General features: G+C 45.5%; 1 protein-coding gene across 4 annotated transcripts in view; it reads left to right on the forward strand.

Annotated features, from left to right (window-relative positions):
- Ppfibp2 (PPFIA binding protein 2) overlaps window positions 1–23,072 on the forward strand; it is a 147,470-nt gene that overhangs the window by 57,213 nt on the left and 67,185 nt on the right. Inside the window, exon 1 of one of the 4 annotated variants that reach the window (XM_029545568.1) lies at window positions 12,186–12,277. The exons of 2 other annotated variants lie outside the window; for them this stretch is intronic. In XM_029545568.1, coding sequence (XP_029401428.1) covers window positions 12,230–12,277 — 48 coding nt within the window. In that variant the 5' untranslated portion in view covers window positions 12,186–12,229. Of the gene's footprint in view, window positions 1–12,185; window positions 12,278–17,150; window positions 17,249–23,072 lie in introns of those variants that run through there. One more of the 4 variants, XM_029545560.1, reaches the window with a different exon arrangement.

Below are 23,072 nucleotides of genomic sequence, written 5' to 3' on the forward strand. Positions count from 1 at the left end.
GAGAGAGAGAGAGAGAGAGAGAGAGAGAGAGAGAGAGAGAGAGAGAGAGAGAGAGAATGAGAATATGATGATGATACTGGGAAGCCAGAGAAAGGATGAGAGGGAATGAAAGAGGGGTGCACGAGTGTGGCCACCTAAGCTCAAACTGAGGTTGAGGGCTGGGGTACAGTTTTCTAATACAGGGCTCTAATGCTAGAGCCCTGCACACGTGTTCAGAATTAGAAAATGTGCACAGGTAGGAGGCAGGGACAGGGACAGGGTCATCAAATTGGGAGGGAGAGGTTGATGCTGGAAGTTGAGACAACCTTATCCATAAATCATGTCATTTATGATTAAACAGCCTCCATTCCAGATGTCCTAGCCGCCTTTCTGTTCTAGAGGGATATGTCAGTGTATCTCATCACATGCCTTCCTCAACAGTGAACAGTCCCGCATTATCTTCATTACGTGGGTTATTCAATATTTTCATTACATAGGCTGCCTGCCTGGCGCCTTTGTCATGTACCTGTGTCAGTGTAGTAGGCAGTATAACGGTCTCGCACAGATGCCTTTGTAGCAATGGGCAGAACCTGTGAATATGTTTATGACCTTAAACATGAAAGGGAAGTAAGAAGATAGAAAACAGTTTCAAATGAACTGATCTTAAAATAGGGCACGTAGCTTGGACTGTCTAGGCCGCCCCATGTAATCACAAGAGCCCTCGTAAACACATCCCTTTCTGTTTTCTGAGTTCTTTCATGTGTCTCCAGAGCCCTATTTTTGCTGGCTCCCTTACAGTTCTTTCCAGAACCTTACCAGCACACAGCCAGGGGAGTCATTGACAGTTCTTTCTGAGTATAAGTTCTGTCTGCCCATAGCTCAGCAGTTTCTTGTCCGTCTTCTTCACTGTACAGTTTACAGTGAACATGTGTCCCTTGGTCATGTTATATGACTGTGCCTCTGTTTATGCAACAGTCTTTCTAATACTGACATTTAGATGATTTTAAGTCTCTCACCATATGTGGCATTGCTGTAGTGACTACCCTTTTCTGGCTCTAGGATTTTCTAGAAGTATAATTGCAGAGATCAACTAGGGTCATCATTTAAAATCTACAGTGTCTAGTTGAACTTGATTTTAGATAAGTAGTGGAGGAGCATGATCAGGTATGCCCTAAGCAGTTGGCTAAACCCAGCAACCATAATCCAAAAACGTTATTATGTTTAGGCCTTTGACACATTTTTTCCAAATCTCTTTTCAGAAGAATTTCTTTGTCTTTATTTTCATTGGTTTAGTTTGAGGCAAGTCTTGCCCATGTTATCCTGAGGTCAGAAATAATCACCAAGATTAAAAAAAATGGCTTTAGCTGTTTCATAAGGGAAAAAGGTTCACTGCTGTTTTGGTACATGTCTTTCTTTAGTGAGAAGTCTAAGCTTTTTAAAAATTAACTTAGTATTCTCTATAGTTTCTAAGCTTTTAATTTCATACCCTGCGTGAAAAACATTCCACATATATACATGGTCACATATGAATTATTTTACTAATATAGTTAAATTATGAAGGTAAAATGTTCTAACGGTGGAAAGGATAAGTTCAAACGTAATTGAAAGTGTTCTTCCTCCACACCCTGATACCACCTTAACCCCTCGGGCAGGTCACTTCTGCCCTCTCTTCAAATCTTGTGCTCAGTTTTCTTTGGTGGCTTGGTGTTGCCATATTGAAATGACTTTTTATTTTATTCGAGCGCATATTTTCCTAAGTGCTGTGCTTTCAAGCCACGAGGTTTTAGAAAACTGTAGTTAGCACTATCTGGGTCTCTTCCTTGTAGCCCTACAAAGGCCTGACTCAACCTCACATCACCTCGTACCTACTTCTCCATCTAGTAGGTTTGACCGCTGTGTTACAGTTCACTCAAATTCATCAGTATTTTTAATGTATAGCATGAAAAAAATTCATTAAAATGTTTTGGGGAAACATATTAAAAACAATTATGTTCCAAATTCAGTTGATGTGGTACTTGGGGAAGCATCTTGTGTTCAGGTTTGTACAGTTTTTAGGGACAGATTATTTACACTAATTGCAGGAATCCCCTGCTTAAGATAGATTTCCCTAAAAGCTATTGCGTTCATAAATCTTTTAGAGTAATTATTCCCATCAGCCACCTATGGATGGTGTCCTTTTCGGGGGTCAGAAGTTCACATAAACATTTCATGAAGCCAGCGCTGCATGTTAAGGGTTTGATTCTGAGCAGAAAAGGCCTGTCTGCTTTTCAGGTCTGGCTGACCTAAAGTCAGTTTACATTCTGGCTCTACACACATTCCACACTGAGTCTTCTCTGTACAGCCGCTAAATTCAGAGCAGTGAACAGGTCACTGGTGCTTTAGAGTGCTCCTCAGTGAAAGACTTGCCACACACATTTTGGCCTGTTTGGCTAGGAGCTTGTGAAAAATATGAGCGATTTCAGATCAGACATTAAACTGTGTTGAAGTGATTCATTGAAGTTTAAGAAGCTTTGCTTTAGTCACTGGGACTCCACTTGATTTTATTTTAAAATTCCATTTGTTTTAGACAGGGTCTATGTTTCCTTTCCATGTAGACCAGGCTAGTCTTGAACTCATAGAAGGCTTCCTGCCTCTGCCTCCTGAAAGCTGGGACAAAAGTCATGTGTCATCACACTTTAGGGTTGGAAGGAGACAGGCAGTTTGAGGGACCTGTGCCTCATCATATGCGTGTGTTTGTTCTATTATCTGACGCAGGCAGACTGGTTCTGCCACATACCTCAAAGTTCCTGTTTTGTTGGAACGTTAGCCTGAGACTGTCCAACTCTGCCATAGAACATCGCTATCTGTTGGGGTACTTTCTCCAAGAAAGCAGTGTCAACAGTAGGGTTTAGCTCACTAGAAACCTACAGAGAGGCTGGGCATGCCCATGTGAAAACACTGGCTCTAGATGACTTCAAAGGCTCTGGCTCCTCCCATATTTCTTTCTGTCTTATCATCTGCTGGGGCTGGATTTTCCTCAGGCGTGTCCTTTAATGGCTGACGAAGCTCCGGCATGGCAATACAGCTCTATCCAGAGTCGATCAGTTTCTTTCGATCAGTATGTCTGTTTTTTATTTATTTTTAATTAAGGGGAGAGATGTTTTTTCTGAAATCCTCCAGCATTCTTCCTATTGGTCTGGTGGCCAAGATGCTACTAGGGCATCGGAGGAGGCTGGGAAAGAGTAATAGGGCATTAGACCAAGAACAAGTTGGGTACCCTTCATCAAGACATCTAACAATTTCAGAATTGGAGAATTTTGAATTTCAGAGTTTTTGAAATTTTATTTTACATTTCTTGATTAGGTATGTAAATGATAATGATGATGATGGTGGTGGTGGTGGTGATGATGATGATGATAGTAATATTTTTTTTAAAAAAAGCAAAACCAAAAACAATTAAAATATTACCATTCCAAAGCATTTCAGACAAGCAAAGTTTACCCTACGTTGACTTCAGTTCGTCTAAGTAGTCCAAGGTGAGCTGGGGCCAAGCTTGCAGAAGGTGGCTACTTGTCAGAAAAGAAAAGAGTGGAGGGAAAGAACGGTCCCTAGGGAAACATCCCAAAATGTCTTGAACACACATGCGTTCAACAAGTCATTTCTATGTTTTCTTCTTATATTTTATTTTTGATTTAGGCTCTTACTAGGTGTGTACCTAATTTTATGTGATGCTGAGTGTTGAACTCATACCTGGATAGTACTAGCAAACACTTTCTCAACTAAACCCCACCCCCTCCCTCTCCTCCATCAAAACAACAAAACAAGACCTCAAATCTCCAAGGCAAAGCATCTTACTGACCTGCTAAATAGTGCTAGAGCTAAGTCCTCCAGGACTGACCTGCTAAATAGTGCTAGAGCTAAGTCCTCCAGGTGCATAAAATACTAGGTGCCAATGAAGTAGAAATGTAGAACTTTAAAACAACGATATTTCTTTGTGTGTGTATGCCTGTTCATGTGTGAGAGTGTGTACATGCCACAGCATGTATGGTGTGTGTGTGTGTTCGCGCACGCATGCCTATGTGTGCGTGTGTGCATGCCACAACATGTATGGTGTGTGTGTGTGTGTGCGCGTGTGTGCATGCCACAGCATGTATGGTGTGTGTGTGTGTGTGTGTGTGTGTGTGTGTGTGTTCGCGCACGCATGCCTATGTGTGTGTGTGTGCATGCCACAGCATGTATGGTGTATGTGTGTCCCTTCATGTGTTCCAACATGCATGTGGAGGTCAGGGAATAACCTTGGGTGCTGGTTTTCACTTTCAGCCTTGTTTCTAATACAGAGTCTTTCTTGTTTTTTACTGGTTGATACCCCAGGATAATACCCTTGGGAAGCCAATGAAACAAGGGATTCTCCTGTTTTTCCTGCCTCCCCCTCCCCCTCCCATCTCATCATAGACATGCTGTGATTAGAGATGCATCCCATATCTAGCTTCCACATCTAGCTTGTACATGGGTTCTGATGGTCTGAACTAAGGTCATCAGTCTTGCACACAGGGAAAGTGCTTTCCCTCACTGAGCTGTCTTCCTAGTCCAAACATAAAGCTTTTCAGCAGAGCTGTGGACTAGCTACCCTTGTGTTATGGTATTACAGGACCCCTGCTAAGAATTACTGAGCTCTGGCCAGAGAGGAAGGGTTGTGCCATGAGAAGTTTGCTCTCCTGCTGCTGCTGTTTTTCAGGGATGCTAAAGTGTCAGATACCATAGGGTCCCTAAGATAAAGGGCTTGGTAGAGATGTAGCTTTGGGTGTGGGGGCATGGCTGCTGATTAGAAGAGGACAAATTGACTAGTACTGGGCCTGCCTTTTCTTTATTTCTTAGAGGAGGGAGCACTCCTGGTCCTGCCGCATCAGAGTTGATGGCTGCGTGTGTCTGAGTACAGGGCTTGTTCCTGTAGGGCTGAAACACTGCTGTAGCAACATAGCCTGCAGGAATCTTGGTCATATTCTGCCGGGATGTCGCAAAGAGCAACAGATCTGCCAGCGACAAATCACTGCTGAGTCATAAGTTCTAGACCCTTGCCCTGCCCCTTGGCAATGCATGGGCTGAGAAGCGGGCTCCAGGCTTAGAAGGGCATATGTAGGGCTCTGATCCGGGATCAGTGAAACAAGGAACAAGAGGTTGCGATTTCCTTGGTGTCTATGTCTGAATTCTGGGTCTACTCATGGAGAGTGGATTGACAAGGCCTTTGCACAATTTCTTGGAGTCCAAGGCATGCTGAGGCAGCCCACAACGGGGATTCAGTGATGTGCTTCAGTTCTATCCTGTAGGTAGCAGAAATGTTACCTTCAGGAGATAGGACTTTTGTCCTTTATGTTTGATGGACAGCGTGAAGCTGCTCATAGAGGATGCAACCAGAAACCCCTGGAAGTCTGGAGCAGTCTGTCTTGTGATTGAATTTGTGTTGGCTTCCAGATAGGGCAGCTTCCTTTTCTTTGTGCTGTGGTGATGTGCAAGTTGATGATCTTCCGAAGGGTAGAGATATAAGAGCTTCACACCTGAAGCCAAGAAAAGAGAGAGGTGTTTCTTAGAGGCCTGGTAGGTAGCACAGGCAAGAAAGGCCTGGTACCACTAGATATGCTTCTGAATCTTCTGGCTGCACCTCAAGAGGGCTTTCATGTGGTCTGCAAGGGGCGTGTCTACTTTTCCATACCTGCTTGGTTGCCTGGGTAGTTTTCTTGATGTGGTCAGCTTGGCTGTGTGTGGAGCCTTCTAAAGAGATTAGCCATCTAGAGTGGAATGTTCGACTAGGGGAGGAGACACATTTGCTAGTGTAGAGCTGATGTGAGCCCCAGAGCTAGCAGTCTCAAGATGGAGCAGCTCTGGGTGTTCCTCTAACATTCTGTTTACACCCCTCTCTGCCAGCAGCTGGTGTAGCCTGCTGTTGGATTCTGTGGATATGGGCCAGGGAGATCCTTGGTGAAAGTTCAAGATGGAGTCAGAGAAGGGGCAGGGGAGCCCGGCAACAGCAAAGGGAGGGCAAGTCAAGGCAGGAGTGTAGGATGTGAGCCAGTGGTTGGCACAGATGCTTGCTCCAAGAAGCTGCTGTTCTCTTAGGAACTGGAGCACATGCACATTCCCAGTCCCCACCCCGGGAGTCCAAGCTTTCCTTTGTAATGCAGCAGGTGTCCAGGTCAGTTAGCCAAGGAATGCAATGCAAGCTGAACCAAGGCAAGGTGGAAAGACTTTAAAAGGCCAATGCTTCGTCTTCTTCTGTACCCCGAGACTCAGTTTCCTACTGGAAGTGATATCAGTTTAGTTTTGGTATCTACAAGATCTGGCCTAGCTAGTTTAGTTCCTCCTCTCTCCCCTTTCTCCCCCTCCCCTCTCCTTCCCTCCTCTCCCCTCCCCTTCCCTTTCTACATGCAATGTATGTATGCATTATGGAAAAGGGTTTCATGTTCGGGCTAGACCGTCACCTCACTGCACAGCTACAAATTTGCTTAAAGTTTTGTCCCTCACGCTTCTGCCTCTCTAGTGCTAGGGTATAGGCCCATGTCACCATTTCAGGGTTATGTGGTGGTGGGTATGCTAGGTTTTGTATGCCAAACACTTTACCAGCTGAGCTGTGTTTCCAGCCTCGTGGATAAGCATTTTGTCCAGTGTTTTAGTTTTACTCTGTGGACTAGGGTAATAGGCCTTCCTTAAAATAACAGCCTTGGTCTTAGTCCACACTTCTTAGTGGAGACAGTTTAGGGAGCCTCAACTGAGGCCTGTATCTTAAGAACCGTGCAAAGACCTGCCTCAGCTGTGCGTTCTGGGAGGCCCCATGTAGGGTATGTATGCACCTCTGAAATCTTAAACCCATCAATGCAGGCCCCTCACATAGCTTTCGAGCTAGTCTTCCAACAAAGAGAAAGACCGTGGAAGGGGCCTGCTTTTGTCTTGTCACTGATGGTGCCTCCTTCCGGTGCAGCTCTTCAGACAAAGCCGAAAGCTTTTCTCTTTGCCACATTCACTTTGCAGTTCTTCACTTGGCCAAAAAAGCAAATCTGTTTTCCATATTGGAAAGCTAGAGGTGGTTCAGGAGAGGTAGGAGAGAAAGCTGTCTCATGGGTTATAACAAACATGAGCTTGGGTTTCTCTAGCCATGGGATTCATTTCTCTGCCACTGTTCTCCAGCAGGGGCAAAATACAGGCCTGGGTATGTGTATGTTGGACATTTTTACATTGTTTTGTTTTGTACATTGTACACAACTACAGGCTGGAGATTTGTAGGGAAACCTTTCCTCTGGGTTTTTTAAAAAAAGAGAAGATTGGGATGCCGTTCAGTGGATTATAGCTTCATAGTAGTGTGCATGCTTAGAATGTAGGCGGTCTTGGGCTTGATTGTCAGTGTACACACACAGACACAGACACAGACACAGACACACACACACACACACACACAGACATAGACACACACAGACACACGGCTAGGAGGATACTTAGTTTTGTAGAACAGAAAAGGTGCAGCTAATTTCTGGGATGTGTTTCATACCAATCCAATGGCAGGCAGGTGTAGTGTGCGGTTCAGTAAGCTCTCAGAAATAAGTAGGGATCAGTGTGCTCCAACCCCAGTCGCTGAAGGGCCTGGTGGACAGTGTGCAGTGGTGATACTTTATCCATGTGCAGTACTCCGAGAAGCCAGTAGGTGGCAGGCAGTGACAAACGCTAGAATGTCTAAAGGCCAAGGACCAGAAATCAGGTAGTAGGTTTTTAAGAGAAAATAGTTTGAGTTTCTTTTTTTTTTTTTCTTTTCTTCCTCCTGTAAGGCTGCTGAGCAGTGCATCTGGGTCTGTCAAAAACAAGAGTCCTTTCTCATTTTCTTTAGGAAACAGTGGACAAATAGCTGGCAGGGCAGGGTCCATTGTGGAGCTGGGAAGGAGAGAGGGGCTGCCTGAGGCCTGCGCTTTGGAGCATAGATTTGACCTTTCCTTTGTTAGTGGCAAGAACACCTCTCCAGGCTCCTTGACCTTTTTGCTGTGGCCCAAGAGGATGGTTCTTCACATTCCAGGAGGCGTTTCCTGGGCCACATGGTGTCTGTCTCGTGCCTTGGGGGTTGTGTACACAATGTTCCTGGCATCACAGCTAACATTGAGGGACTCTCAGTTACTGCAGATTTAGCGGTATTACTTTTTTTTTCCCCTTGGGTTTTTATTGCTTCCCCCGCCTCCCTAACTAAGCAAGTAAATTCTGGCAATCTGGATCCTTTCAGGACCTGACCAGAGAGACTATTCCAGCCCGCAGGAACCAGTGTTTATAAATGGCCAAGAATGTGCAAACACTGGTGAAATGGCAAATAAATCTTTCCCTCTGAATTTCCTGCTTCAGGCCCAGGGGACGAGGTAGGGGGTGTTGCCAGATTACCTTGACTTGGGGTGTAAGCACGTAGTCACCCACTTACCCTCAGCCCACAAACAAGGCCTGTGAGATAGACTGCCCCGGGGCCTTCTGCCCCTTCAGCACCGCTGCAGCCAGCCACAGGATGCCTTCTCTCACTTCTGGCTTTTTTGAGAAACTTCTGGAAGTGGGTTTCTTATTTTGTACTACTTCAGGTGTGGTCCTGGGACCAGCCATGTAAGTGTCTCCCTGGAAACTTCTTAGCAATGTGCAATTAAATCCAGACTCCATTTCTACACCACTGGTCCAACTTGGCATTTTCACTACAAGCCCCTCCAACCCAGGCAGCTCATTATAGATGGGGAAGCTTAGTACGGTCCCAGAGGCTTGTGAGCTTTGGCCTGTATTTGGCCTATTGCCTGTTTATTATGCCCTTGGATCAGCTAAGAGTGATTTTCACATTTTAATAACTGATCAAAACCCACAAGAATATTTTATGATGTGGAATGATAAAAAAATTAAAGTTTTCTGCATTTATAAATGAGGTTTAAGGAAAGCTCAGTCACAGGTTAGTTTAGCCGTGTCTGTGACTACTTTCATGCTACAGATAGCAGTCAAGTGTGATAGAATTTGTCTCTTGTCCTGACACTTCCTGCATCCCCCTGAAGGAGCAGTACAGTGGGATCATGAATGCTACCCCTACCTCACTGACATGTCAAGGGCAGCCATTCCCAAGCCAGGCCAGATGAAGCCAGGCTGTCCCCCTTAAGGGGTGTGTGTGTGTGTGTGTGTGTGTATGTGTGTGTGTCTGTGTCTATGCCTGCCACTCATGGACTGTTTTGTTACTATGAACTATGATGAAAACCAGCTTTAGACTTAGAGAACCACAGAGAGTTGAAGCTTTTTGTGTGTGTGTGTGTGTGTGTGTGTGTATGTGTGTGTGTAGTGAATATTATGAACGTACTTGTGGGCTTATCCGATTTATTAAAATCTGTGGACCACCAAGAAGTCGCCCCTGACCAGGATGACCTTTGAGGTGGGTGTGGGGTAACTGGGTTCAACCTAAAGTTCCTGTTCAACCATCTCGCTTTTCCCCAACCCGTCCTTCCTGCCAGCCCCCTGTGCATGCTCTGCTCTGGGTCCTTTGGAGTGTGAGTTTTGAGGATTCGGGGGTTGAAATGAAATAAGTAAAAATCATGCCAAAACAATTAGATTCAGACAAGAGCTGCTGTTTGGGGCATATCACAGTGCCAGGAGTTTAACCGAGCTCCCCTGCTTTCTCTCTCTCCTTTCCTCTCCACCTGCCCCTAGTCCATCAGACACCAGTTGAATTACTAGGCAAAGAGGCAATTACACCCTTATTGCTTTCTAAGTAGAATATTAGTTTTTTGCTAAGCTCTTTGTTTTAAGCCTCCTTCTTTCATTCTGAGAATGCTTAAATCCTTTCTGTGTAACAAGAATTGTACTTGGCATGAAGTTAAAAAAAATTAGTCAGAAATAAGATGCACTTGGCACAGTGTGGTGTCTTATACACCATCAGCTGTGGTTTGCCATGGCAAGTCCCTAGGGTCTGGGGAGGGACACTCTAGCCAGCAATGGGAGGGTTGGGATGTATCAGGAAGGAGCTGAGGAAGGGTAGTCAGGGGATGCCGTCTGTCCTGCTGCATCTGAGCTACCTCTCCCAGGAGGTAAGTTAGTGTTAATGAGAAGTAACTTCTTATAGCTTCATTCCTGACTCTAGCACTAAGCCCCTCTGTGGAAAGCACAATTTTCCCTTATCCTCAGGGAGTGGGAATCACTCCAGATCAGCTCTCCAGCCTCTGCACACCTCTATTATATACCGTGAAAGATAATTCTTTATCCTACTCCGGGTAGGAAGTACATTTCATTTGTCTTGGTGTGGAGCAAGTGTTTGCTTACCTAATGCATTTTTTCATTTGACTTTCCCAGGTTCCTAAACACACACTCTGTCTGTCTCTGTCTCTCTCTGTCTCTCTCTCTCTCCCCCCCTCCGTATATATATCTGTGTATGTGTTTGTGTGTGTATGTATGTATGTATATGTGTATAGAATCTTCCCTTCTCTGTATTCTTCACACATTGCACTGAGGTCTAGTTGGGGAAACACTGGGTGGAGGCAATGGCTCTTAGACCACACTGAAACTAGGCCAGGGTAAGGGGAGGGATCCAGAGATCATGACAGGGCAGTGAGCCTGCCTTTTCCTCTGCCCTCTGATCTGGGTGTGTCTGCAGGAATTTACTCCTCCCTTGGTGCCAGCTGCCTTCTAGAGCCCTCCTCCCCTGCCTCTGATCTGGGGCTTTGCTGCTAGCCTGATTTGTGCCGTCTTTTCTGGCTTGGCTTGTGGGCTGTAGTGAACATTGATGTCATGTTGAGGGGGCTGTTGACAACCAGTGGAGTCTTTGCTTTATGCTGGGATTTCCAGGAAAGACACAGGAGGGCCTTGGCAGTCACATGATATGTGTCTGCAAGTCATCCACTACAGACAGCTGAGTGCAGAGCCTTTGCATGTAACCACCATTCCCACTACACCCACATCAAAGATCACTTTCATAATCAGTCATAGCCAAAGGCCACACATTAAGGGTTGGGCAAGGGAGAAAAGCTGTGTTAGGGGGAGCTCTCAAAGAAGATGTCAAACTATGAGGAGAGGGGGTGTGGCATCTGGGGAGTCTTAAAGGGGCACGCTGGAGAGCCAGCATGTGACCCACTCTATGCTTTCCAGGGCTCTTTCTTACCTGGAGCCACTCCCCAAGTCTCATGGAAACTCACCCTTCCTTTCTCCCTGCTCTGTGAAGCAGGTCCTACGGAAGGGAAAAGAGCAGCCCGGGACTGAGGCAGTAATCCCTGGTGTGGTATGTGACCTGGAGGACCCTGGCAGTGGTGGCTCACAGCCCAGAGCAGCACTCCCTGAGGGAGCCAGTAGTAAAGGTCTTGAGGTTGTAGCAGTTGTTCTCTGGTGGATAATGCCAGCAGTACAGACGACAGCAGTCACCCTGCCTAGGCCTGGCACATCTCTGAGCCCAGAACTGGGACAGGAGCTGGTTTTAAGTCTGTCCTTTTTGGAAACCCAGGCTTTCATTGGGGCACAACCTATGGCCCATCTGTAAGAAGGGTAGGTGTGGGCTTCAAAGAGGGGGTCCCTCTCCCGCTCTCTGTCTCTGTGTTTGTCTCTCTCTGTCTCTTGCTCGCTCTCGGTGTGTGCCTGTGTGTGTCTGTGTGTCTGTCTGTGTGTGGGAACCAGCAAGCTCCTCAGGGAGTGGTGCTTATTTTTAGTTGTCTCCCAAGTCCCAAATAAACTGAGAGCAGCTGGGAGCCTGTGGGTAAATGCAGAGTGAAGTAGAGACAGGAAATCGGGGGCTCTCAGTAATGAGTTCCAGCCACTCCAGAAAGGGGAAGCCAGACAAGGCATTTTCTTCCGGACTGTTTCTCTCTGGCAGGCTCTGGTATTATCACTAAGAAGGTTCCCATTGCCCACGTGTGAGTGAGTGTATGCGTTCAAGAGTATATGTGTTTACAACTTCTGCCTCCCTGTTTTGATGAGGTTTTATTGCTCTGAAGGACTGAAGTCGGTCCTGGTCTGTGTGTGTGTGTCCATGTGTCTGTGTGCCTGCCTGTCTGCCTGCCTGCCTGCCTGCCTGTGGGGGCGGTGGGGGAGGACCCTGGAGCAGCACCGTCAAGTCTGAGTCTTCTGTATCTGAGTTGAGGGAAAGAAAGGCTACAGGACCCAGGCCAGGGAAGTGGGGAAACTGGAACACAGCTTGCTGTTCCTGCGGGGGAGGGGGCAGAGGCAGGGAGGAGGAGAGGGCTTGAGCTCCAGCCAGAAAAGAGGACTTTTTCTCAACCAAGGACTCTAACTGCTGACATGGGTACCCAGCATGGATGGGGACATTGATGTTTACAAGCATTTCTTGTGGCTGAAGAGGGTAAGTGACGGGCTGCTTTGTCTGGGTCTCTCTGGAGATGAGTAAGGGGAGAGACACTTTGGGGTGTTTTGGCAGTGTGTGTGTGTGTGTGTGTGTGTGTGTGTGTGTAATAGGGGAGGTATTTATCCAGCGAACCCTATTGTGGCCAAGTTCTTCATGAGAATCTAATTATAGACACCAAGGGAGAAACCAGGCGGCTGCCTTTGTTTCTGCCCTGACAGCCTAGTGAATGAGCTTCTGTACTGAAAGGCTAGCATGGAGGGAGGAAACTTAGGTTATTTATACTTTGGCTCCTAAGCACTCCATACGCTGTGACCAGGAAATTCTGTCCTCAGCCTTTGGGTTCCAGGACACAGAGAGGAGGAAGCTGCTGCTGTCTTAAATGTCTGAGTTCGGAAGTCATTTAAGTCATTCTCAGCCCCAATGGTATCCGGAGCAGGGGTATATTTGTTGCCAGCCCGGTGAGCCTCTGTGTTTCCGGAAGAAAGCTCCAGCGTAGTTCTCTCTGTAGTGGTCTGCAGCCCAGGATTTTGTTTGCAAGTTGCTGGTGCCAGTTCTTTGGGGCATAGGCATTTGTGTGGCATGTGAGTGAAGGCTGAAAGATCCCTGGGGGCTGGGTGGCACTGTCCTCAGAGCTCCAGTGTCCTCTTTTAGGATGGGTTCACACTCATTTCACACTGAGGGATTCTAGGCTGAATATGCTTGTTTGAAAGGGAGGAAGGGCAACAGCACCCGACAGATAAGAGGCTTGACATTGTAACTGTAGAAGGAAGGACAGGAAGTGTCCTGCTTGGAAGGGACACACAGATCTTCACTGTCCAGCTCCCAGGCACTGGGATGGATGGCTGGCTTTTTGTATTTATTCTTTGCAGCCGCAGTGTTTCCTAAGCAAATACTGAGCTCCTGGTACTGTGTGTACAGCAGTGGGCAGCGCTGAATGAATTTCCTCCACCTTAGTGGGGAATGGAGGTCACACAGACCCAGGAAATAAGCATTGGATTACAAGAGTGCAGTAAGGAAGGCTCAGGAGAACTGTTGGTGATTGAAGAAGAGGGTCAGGAACCCTCTTTGAGGAAATGGCACTTCACAGAAACCTAAAAGAGCAGTAGTATGGAGTCAGGTGGAAAATGGCATGAGAAACATTCCTGGCCAAAGCAAAAGTGGGTGGTGCTGTGCAAAGGTCCCAAGGCAGGAGCGTCTGGAGGGTTTCAACACAGAGAAAACCATTGTTGCTGGACTCAGGCATGGTGGGTAGAGGCAGGCGAATGCCAGATTACACAGAATAGCGATGGCCATGTAGAGGCCATGGGTGACAGCGGTTTGTAATGACGGGGTTTGTAATGAGGAGGCAACATGGGATCTAGCAGGAGGTCTGACTTGTATTTTGGGAAGATCGTTTTAACTGTGATGTGGTGTATGGTAAGTTGTGTTGTTGTGTTGGGAAAGCGAGGCAGATGAGACATGATTAGAGAGTTGGATGGCTGATAGGAGTCAGCTAGTGACAGCCTTCATTTAGCTAAGCCCAAGAATGAGTGAGTGCTGGTATCTTAGTGGTTGGGCAGCCTGGTCTTGAACCATTTTCTCTGTCCTGTCCCTTCATCAGTTCTGCCAAATATGCAGAGAATGATCGGTTCAGAGTGCAACAGAAATCCTGCCTGTGTTCAACCTCTGCTTTGCAGGGAGTAGGGCATCCCAGCCACCTGAGAGCATGCTGAGACAACTAGACATTTGGCAAACGTTGGACTATCCTAAGCTTTTAAAAAGCCACCCTCCTGGAGAAAGCTGGGAAGCATACTTACCATTTAGTCTTTGTTTCCTCATTTCCAAAATGAAGCCTTTAACTGAGAGGGTCTACAAGTCACTGTGTGCCTAGAATATTAGGAGCTACATCTGTACCTGGTATGGATGCTGGGATTGGTCCTTTGTCCAAGGTTCTGTCTTTAGGAACCAGTTCTTCCCACAAGGTGGAATGAGATGGGTCTGTCTGCTCCAAGAAACAGGATATGAGTTCTGGTGCCCATAAAGTTTGCTGGTGGACTCTGACCCAGGTGACAACTCCAGAAACCCCTCACAGGACCCATAGCAAATACACTTCCTTTGCTTTTAGGATTCCAAAGAGTCATTAACAACAGGAAATCAAACATTGAGTATTGGATGTATTCTATGGTAGATTGGTTCCCTTCTTTACACCAAATCCTTGTGACAGATTTTTTTAATCTCCCCAAACCAGAAGATGCTCCTACTATGTGTGAACTTGGCCATGAGCCTCTGGGACTCACCTTTAGTCTGGAGGAGGAAATGCAGCCTCCTGAGCATCTCTGTTCTTCAGGCTTTCATCCCAGTCCATTTTCAACCTACTTCTTTCATTTCATGCTTCAGTAACCCTAAGCATATATTTTCTGTTTTTATTTTTTACAGTTTTACTTTTTATTTTTGAAGCTTTCAGCTTCAAAATCCCCACTTTCTTTATCTGCTTCCATTCAGTCCTTTGTTTGCAACCATTCCTTTACTGACCACCTAGTCCCCCTAGGGACCCTGTAGGCCAGGTGTGCCGCTCTCTCCAGCTTTTCACCTGCTTGTGCAGAGAACAGCTTTCTCTGACCTTACAGTTTTGAATTCTGTCTCTTTGATTCTTCCATGCATAAGAGGTAGGTTCCAGAAGAAGAGAGATACCTGTTTGAACGGTGAGCTGCTGTACAGTGTAGGAGCCTTGCCCTTTGGCCTCAGACAAGAGGGTAATGGCTTATCGGGGGTCAACTGGTACCAGACCCTCATTTACCAGCACAAGAGAAGTCAGAACAAAGTCAAAGCGCACTTTGTTGAGATGCTGTTAGCAGGAAGGAGAAAGTGAGAAGGGAGCAGGCAAGAGTGGTGGTGGATAAGTAGAAGCTACTGGGAGCTCACCCCCAGCTCATTCTTTGAACAGGCAAAGCCTAAGCACTAGGTAATCCCTGCTACAACTACCCAGAGGCCCTCATCCCCCTCACTGTCTGCTCCCTGACTCATCAACAGTTCCCATGTGTCCTGCACTGAGATCGGTAGATGCAACCCACATAACTATGAAGGAGTCTCTGAAGATTGCTCCCAGCAGTGTCTGTGGGACTAGATCACTGCCCTCTGAGCAGGAGTTCATTTTCCCAGGAAGAGAACTCAGACAGCGGTGTGAGTACCTTTACACTGCTGCCTGGCTTCAACACCTGGAGTGTGTAGGATAATCATCACAGAACAGAACCACCTGAGTGCGCCATGTAGTTTACCTTAGTTCTAGAAAAATGTGAACACATTTAAGCCATAAGCATGAAACCTTATTCTGTGCCATTGCAAACTCAATGATTGATCCAGTAGTGTGGTCACTTGGATCAGAAGAGCTACAAAGACAGACAGACAAGCAGGTACCTAACTTACTTTTCATTCATTTAGACTGTAGTTGCCATTAAAAATATAGCCAGCAGCTCCTATGATAGACCACATCTACTGGTTAACAGCACAGACCATGAATCCAGACTCCCTGCGTTCATATCTCACCTTTGGGGACATTGGGCAATGTGTATAACATCCCCAGAACTCCACTTCCTTAACTGTAAGATAGAAATGAATAATTTGGCATGTGTAAAGTACTTAGAATTCATGTCACAGATGCTAGGTGTGGGATGTTCAGTGTCATCGTTTGACAGCCTCTGCTTACTGCAGAGCCACTTGCCCAACCTTGATCCCGAGTAGGCTTTTCAAACCCATGCAGCAGACAATAATGTGCAGTTTCTTCGGGGCTCCTGCTGTTTACAGTCTTTTACAGGTACCAACAGTTTGTAGCTAAAATACTCAATAAGCCTGCCTACCAAGCTCCCCAGTATAGTTTAGAAGCCAGAATTTGGCCATCTCTGACTACCTGTACCCATGATTTCTGTCCACTTGTTCCTATTGAGAGACCCTGACCCTTCCACCTAGTGGAATCATGTGAAGTGGCATCTTGCCAGGGTCTTTGATTGAGTGCCTAGTAGGTCCTTGGTAGCAACATAGATGTCGGTAGTTGGATGGGCTGGCTGCCCCCCTTAGGCATTCCCTGACAGCTTTGTACTCCTGTCCCATCTTCTGCGGCAGCTCCTTCATGTCTGTTCTCAACTGATGTCATTACTGACTTCATGGACAGGGTGAGGAGCAAATTGAGATGAATCTTTCATCTTTTTTCCCTTCTCAAAGTGTAACCGTGTTCAACAGCTATTACTTCTGAACTTCCTTCTGTTTCTGGGGCTATTCCAGTGTCTGTTGGGCCTTGCTCTGCTCCAGTTCTTTCTAGTCTTCTGTTTCTTCTCTCAGTGGCTTCCTGCTCCATTGCTCTTGAAGAAAACAGGTTTTCCTTTTTTTTTTTTTTTTTTTGAGACAGAAGCCGTCTTTAAAATTCCCCTCTGCAGTGTCTCTGTTGTATGCACTTTTAAAGCAACCTTTTCTATCCACTTCCTTCTGAATTTATTCTCATCTTTGAAGTCTCATGTAGCCCAACCTGGTCTTAAACTAACCACTGATTGATGATTTTGAACATCTGATCATCCTGCCTCTACTTCCCAAGTGCTGCGATAACAGGTATGTGCCACCACACCCTGTTTATGAAGACCTGGGGATCGAGCCCAGAGCCTTGTACATGCTGGGTGAGCACACTACCCACTACCGACTAACCTGCCACTCCAGCCCCTACCTTCACCTGCTTGAGGGTCTTGTAGGGCTGCTGTCCTTCCTATAAAGGTCTAGCTGTCTAAGAGGCACCAGACAGTTATCTATGGTGCCTTCAGATAGCTAAGACAGTGTTCATTCCACCCCCTACGCCAGCACTTAGGGATGCTGCCCTGTCTCTGATGGAGTTTTCAATGATGAGTCACCTTTTCTACTGGAACTGGCAAGATGAAGAAAGCCTTCAGAATGTCCTCTCGTCCTCCTCCTGGTTTTAGCAACAGCCTTTCCTATGGTATTGGCACACATGTACGTATATCACTTCTCCAGCTCCAAGCTTTGAGTTCCTTATGTATCCAGCTACCTATAAAGGATATTCAGCAGTAGCCAGAGCTGAGCCATGTTTATAACATTGGGAGGAGATCTTGGTTTCTCTCCGAATGTATGTTATCCAGAAGATGAGCTGGGAGCCTCACTCCACCCTTGCTTGGAGAGCTTGTGGAATTGACAGTGTCTGAAGGACAGTGATTCTCATGTCCTCAGAGAAAGCCTGTTTGTCTTGGGGAAGCTCATTCCAAGTGTGCTACTGTTCTCCCAGAAGTCCTTTATTGCCTCAGACTTAATCCTTTAAGTGGGGCCTCCTCTACCAAGTCTCTTCTGCCCTTTGAAGGTAGAAATTTATTCATCTCTTTCCTATGTCCTTGCTATTGCTGTACACAGGCAACTTTCTCTGATAGTATTTATTATACCTGTTAAGATGCTCAGTAATACCTTAGTCATTGAATAAGTGCATGAATGAAGGATGATGACACAAATGTTGGTTAACCAAGATGCTATTTAATTCATTACTTGTGGACTTTGATGGATTTCCTAAAGTTGGGTATTTACATCACTGGATGATGAGAATCCCAACCAAATGGAGGGCAGAAGGGTCAGGGTTAGGCTAGAATTGCCTTTGCTGGACTGATGGTAGCTAGAGTCTGCTTCCATTCTATGTTCACATTGCAGTTTACCTCTGTACCAAAGGTAACATAGTAAAGAGTAGAGAAAGTAGAAGTTGTCTTGGGAATAAATGAGGTTTATGACCTTCAGGAAGCCAAGAATTGTGGGGGACATTTTCCTATGTGCAGGGCTGTACCCATATTGTTTGGTTACCTTGGTAATATAGGGGTTGTATTCTAAATATATCAACTGGGGATGGTCACAGTCAGTAGTTCTTTATTTTTGAACAGTTGTGGTTTGCTGTGCAAAGAAGCTTTGATAAATCCCAAGAGCTAGTCTTTATCTATGGATAAAAGGATATATGTATTTAGGATGTAGTTGAGAATTGTGTTAGTTTAGCAAATTGACAATAGTAGGCTTTCCTCTCGGTTCCATGACCTCACAAGCGACAGGGATTGGTCAGGTTTGCGATACCAGGCAGGAATTCCCTAAGGTCTGTGTTTGCTGTTTGAAAGGCTTTCATGGAATGGTTGTGTTTGGTACCTTTCTTTACTTTATGAGAAAAATACCTGTTTCAGACAATTTAAGGATGGGAGGATTTCTCTTGCTCACAGTTTGCTGGGTGCTGTCCACTGTGTCAAGGAAGATATGTCAGTAGGAGAATGAGGTGGCTGGTCACATTGCATCCAAAGTCAGGAAGCAGAGAGAGATGAATACAGTTTATAATGATTACAATAAGTATTTCAATAGCTTTCAATGACTAGTCATGAAAGCCTAAATTTGGGGGGCTATGGAGATGGCTCAGGAGGAAATCAGCCCTTCAGTGAAAGCTCAGGGACCTGAGTTCAAGTTCTAAGAACTGAGAAGAAGCCACTTTCTCCTTTCTCTTCGCTCTTGAACCCCAGCCCACGGAATGGTGTTGCCCATGGTTAGGGTGGGTTTTCCTCCCTCAGTTAACACAATCTAGAAATCCCTCACAGATATGACAGAAATCTGTCACCAACATGATTCTAGACCCTGTCAAGTTAATGGCATTAACCATTACAGTGTAGCGTTTGAGATTCAGCTATAGTTTTAGTGGCTCTGACATTTTTCCTGAAGCCCTGAAGCATTGGGACTCATTGATGCTTGCTTGACCTTTAGGATTTGGCGTGCTCTTCTGTCTAGGCAGCCTGGAAGTAATAACTTCGTTCTTTTACTTTGACATTTTTCTTAAAGCACATGTTATCTAAGTGGTTAATGAAGAAAGAATCGGGCATAGAAATACATGCTTTGAATTTCAGCCCTCAGGATTATGAAGCAGGAAGATCATAAATTCAAGGCCAGATTAGGACTATACAGCAAGATTTTGTCACAATAAATACTTTTTTAAAAAAAGGTACTGCCCAGTGTACTCAGAATGTCAGTATATTTACAGGTAAAGTGCTTCGATATAAGTAAACATAGTGTGATCAGTTGGAGCAGTGTATGCTCTATAACAAGGATCTTGGAACTACAATTCAGGACTTATAGGAAGCACTGAAGGAAATGGGGCTCCAGCTTGCTCAGCCTGAGACCTTGATACTTTATGTCAAGACAGGAGGACAGATGTACTCTGACAACCTTAAAGAAGTAGCTTTGGAAAGCAGTTCTTGACTCTGACAGAGATGTGATGGCCAGAGCTGTTGAGGGTCTGGCCTGTCTTAGGGTTTTCCCATACTCTTGAGTGTTTTCCTACAGACCAATGATACCTAATATGGCATCTGCCTTGCTCCATTTGATCTGGAACCAACTCTGTCACTAAATTCAGTCAAGTACAGCACTGATGGTAGTCTCTTGGATGTGCCAACCAAGGAATGATGCGGAACTGTTCTTACCCAGCATCCCTGAGAATGGACCAGAGCATGTATTAAATGAAGGCTGTGCTCTCCCAGTAGATACCGGACAGGCTATAACAGTCATGTCTTTGGGATTCTGTTTCACTCCAGCCATGGTATCAAACACTCAAATTCCATCCAAAACTCCATAAAGGGCTGTGCATAGCTAGCTGGATCCCTTGGTCAGGATCCAGTAGAGGGGGCAGGCTAGGGACAAGCAAACATCATAGAATCTAATAACCCACTATAGTTAGTGATGGCTTTGAAGAGGCTGCTGGGTCGGGGGTAAGGGGGTTGTGGTGGCGGAGTGATTTTAGCTGGTCTAGTCTAGATTGAAGCAGAAGTAAAACTCTGATTGTTTTTGAAGTGTGTATGTCTGTGCACCTAGAGGCCAGAAGATGATATTGTTAGATGCCATTCTGTCTCTTAGTTCTCCACCTTATTCCTTTGAGGTAATACGTCTCACTGAACCTGGAGCTCATGGAATTTTGGCTAGGCTGATGGCCAGCAAAGTCCAACAATTCTCCTGTCTCCACTCCACTCCTGCTTCCCGGACCTTGAGTTGTAGGCATGTGCTCAGTCTTGCCTGGCTTTTTAGATGAGTCCTGGGGATTTGAACCGAGGCCATCATGCTTTCATAAAAAGCTCAGTTTACCCTCCGAGCCATCCCCTAGCCCTTCACATTTCAGCTTTTGTGACTACTGAAACTCTTACTGTATTGTTATAAACATGTATGTAGCACAGAGGGCTTAGAGTGCACAGCAAAATGTTTGTTAAGAGGAAAAAACTGTGGCCATGAAGATCTGGCCCAAACCACAGGCACCTTCTCAGGGCAGTGGAAAAGTGAACATGTCTTCAGCTGTGTGTGCCAGAGGCATGACTCCAGTCCTTGGCCTGCAGTGCATTCTGGGTGGTCATTCAGGCCTTTCTTATGTTCCTTTCCAGCCTGAAAACATTTGGTTATTGTTCCTGTGGCTTGTACGGATCTTTATAGATACTTCTTAAATGTCCTGATCAGAAATACTGCCTCTTGTTCTCTTGAACAAAGTGGGGGAGTTAATTAAAACTTTCAGGAGTGGGAATTAACAGTCTCTAACTGAACCTTGGTCTCTGGGCTTAGTTAGACAAAGCCATTTAAATGATTTCCATATTCTTCTGAGCATTCAAAGGCTGTTTATAATGCTGAGGAGTTAGGAAAGCTTCCTGCTTTAAAAAGCATTCTGTACTTTTATTCCCACACATTTTTATGTATGCTGACTACCTAGGTGGCCCTCACTGCTCTGTGGACAATCACATTTACTGAATGAACTGGGTATCTGAGATGAGGTGACTTGCTTGAGATGGCAGCCTGGCTCCTAAAACTACCTGGTCTGTCCTCTGACAGCTGAGGAGGGGGCAGTAGGAACTCTCAGAATGAATGTGGAAGCCCCCGTAACATATTAGGGTTCCTCTGCCTTGAAGTTCAGTGGATGGGTGGGGCCCAGAGAACCTGCAGCTTTGAGTCTCAGAGCTCCCATACCTGCCCATGTGTTCAGCTGTGCAGGACATGCAAGCTCTTTCAATATAGGCTTTAATAGGTAGGCTTATATTCTTATTTACTTATCATTGTGCATCTCCCATTTCACCTGTATCTATTGGTCTTTAGTTTCTGTTTTTCTTATCCCACTCCACCCTAGTACATGCCTCTGGGTCAGTTTATTCTTGTATTCATCTCTGTCTTCACCTTCCTGGAGGCAGACAGGTGGTGGATAGAAAGCCAGCCTTTCTACACACAAAGGGGACTCACTGCCCCTTTAATCCCAGTACATCTCACATAGACACGCCCAGAGCCACACATCAGCTCTTCATATGATAATCCTGGTTTTAACCACAGTGGTCTTAGAACTGACTGCCTGGTTTTAAAAATTACCAGTGCAAGCAAATCTAGCAAATCTAGCAAAACTCAATTCCTTTGTAATTCAGTATTATATTGCAAATTGCAGGAATTCCTTCCTGTAAGTCTGTTTTCCCAGTAAACTTCAGTGATCATGCTGAGACAGATGCATTAGCAAGGCTTGTGGTTACAAACGACAGAAACTCAGTTTGAACTAGGGCATGGACTAACAGGAAGGCTCTGCTTTTAGACATAGATGGGGAGAACTCCATCCTGGTTGTTTGGATGATTTATTTTTCTCTCCCCCTCTCTCCTTTTCTCCCTCTTCCGCCTCTCCCCTTTCTCCCCGCCTCTCCCCCTCTCTTTCCCTCCCTCTTTCTTCTCTTTCTTTTCATTGATTCCTTTCTTCTTTCCTGGTTTGTGTGCTTCCCCCTTCCTTTTCTGTTATGCATGCTCCTTTATAACTCATGACTCCTGGCTACAATAGAGGTGATGCTCTTGGCCCACATTGGACAAGTGATGATTCCATTAAGGCAGAGTTGAGAAGGATCCTCAGCCAAGAGTAATGAATCCAAGTTTTCTTCATTTCTTTTCCTTAGCAAAACAACAAGGGGAAGTTGCATAGTCTGAGGTTTTTCACAAATACAGGTTTCTTTTTGGAGACCTAAGTACTCCTGATAGATTTATCGCTAACTAAAAATGCAGTGTACTACAAGATGTAAAAAGCCATTTTATTTTTTGTTTGCCTTCAATTTCAAGCTTTCTGTGCAGGAGGAACTTATCCAGAGTAAACACTTGGGAGCTGGAGAGGTGGCTCAGTGGTTAAGACCATTCACTCTTGCAGAAGACCTTGGTTCTATTCTCAGAACCTGCATAGCAGCTCACGACTGTCTGTAACTCCAGTTCCCGGGGATCTTGACACCCTCTTCTGACCTGTAAGGGCACCAGACACACATGTAGTGCACTGACGAACGTGCAGAAAGAACATTCATACACATAAAAAGTAAATAAGTTAAGCAATTAAAAAAAAAAAAAGAGTAAGCACCTTAGATCTCCAGGGACAGATATGAGGGGTTTAACAGGAACCTGTTTGGTCAGTGTTCTTGTATAGACCCAACATCCCTTTATGCAGATACTACTCCTGCTGGAATCTTAATAGGCAGTTATGTCCCTCTTGGACACACAAAAGCTTTGCTCCATTCCTTGACTGTTCTTCTAATAGCCGAGCCTGATCAACTATCAGGATACATTGCAAGACCTCCACCCAAAAAAGACACCATCTATGGCACCACATCTTCATGAAACCTGTCATACTGGCGTTTAGAAACAGCCCACCCTTAGGCTCAAGGTGTGTGTTTGTTATCCCTGTTCAGCCCCAGTGGTAGTTGTCAATCCTATAGAAAATGAGATGACCTTTAAGAGAAGAAGCATGTCGTTCCTGTTCCCAAGGACTTTGGAACAT

The sequence above is a fragment of the Mus pahari genome, chromosome 1, assembly GCF_900095145.1.
Source record: "Mus pahari chromosome 1, PAHARI_EIJ_v1.1, whole genome shotgun sequence".
Taxonomy (NCBI): domain Eukaryota; kingdom Metazoa; phylum Chordata; class Mammalia; order Rodentia; family Muridae; genus Mus; species Mus pahari.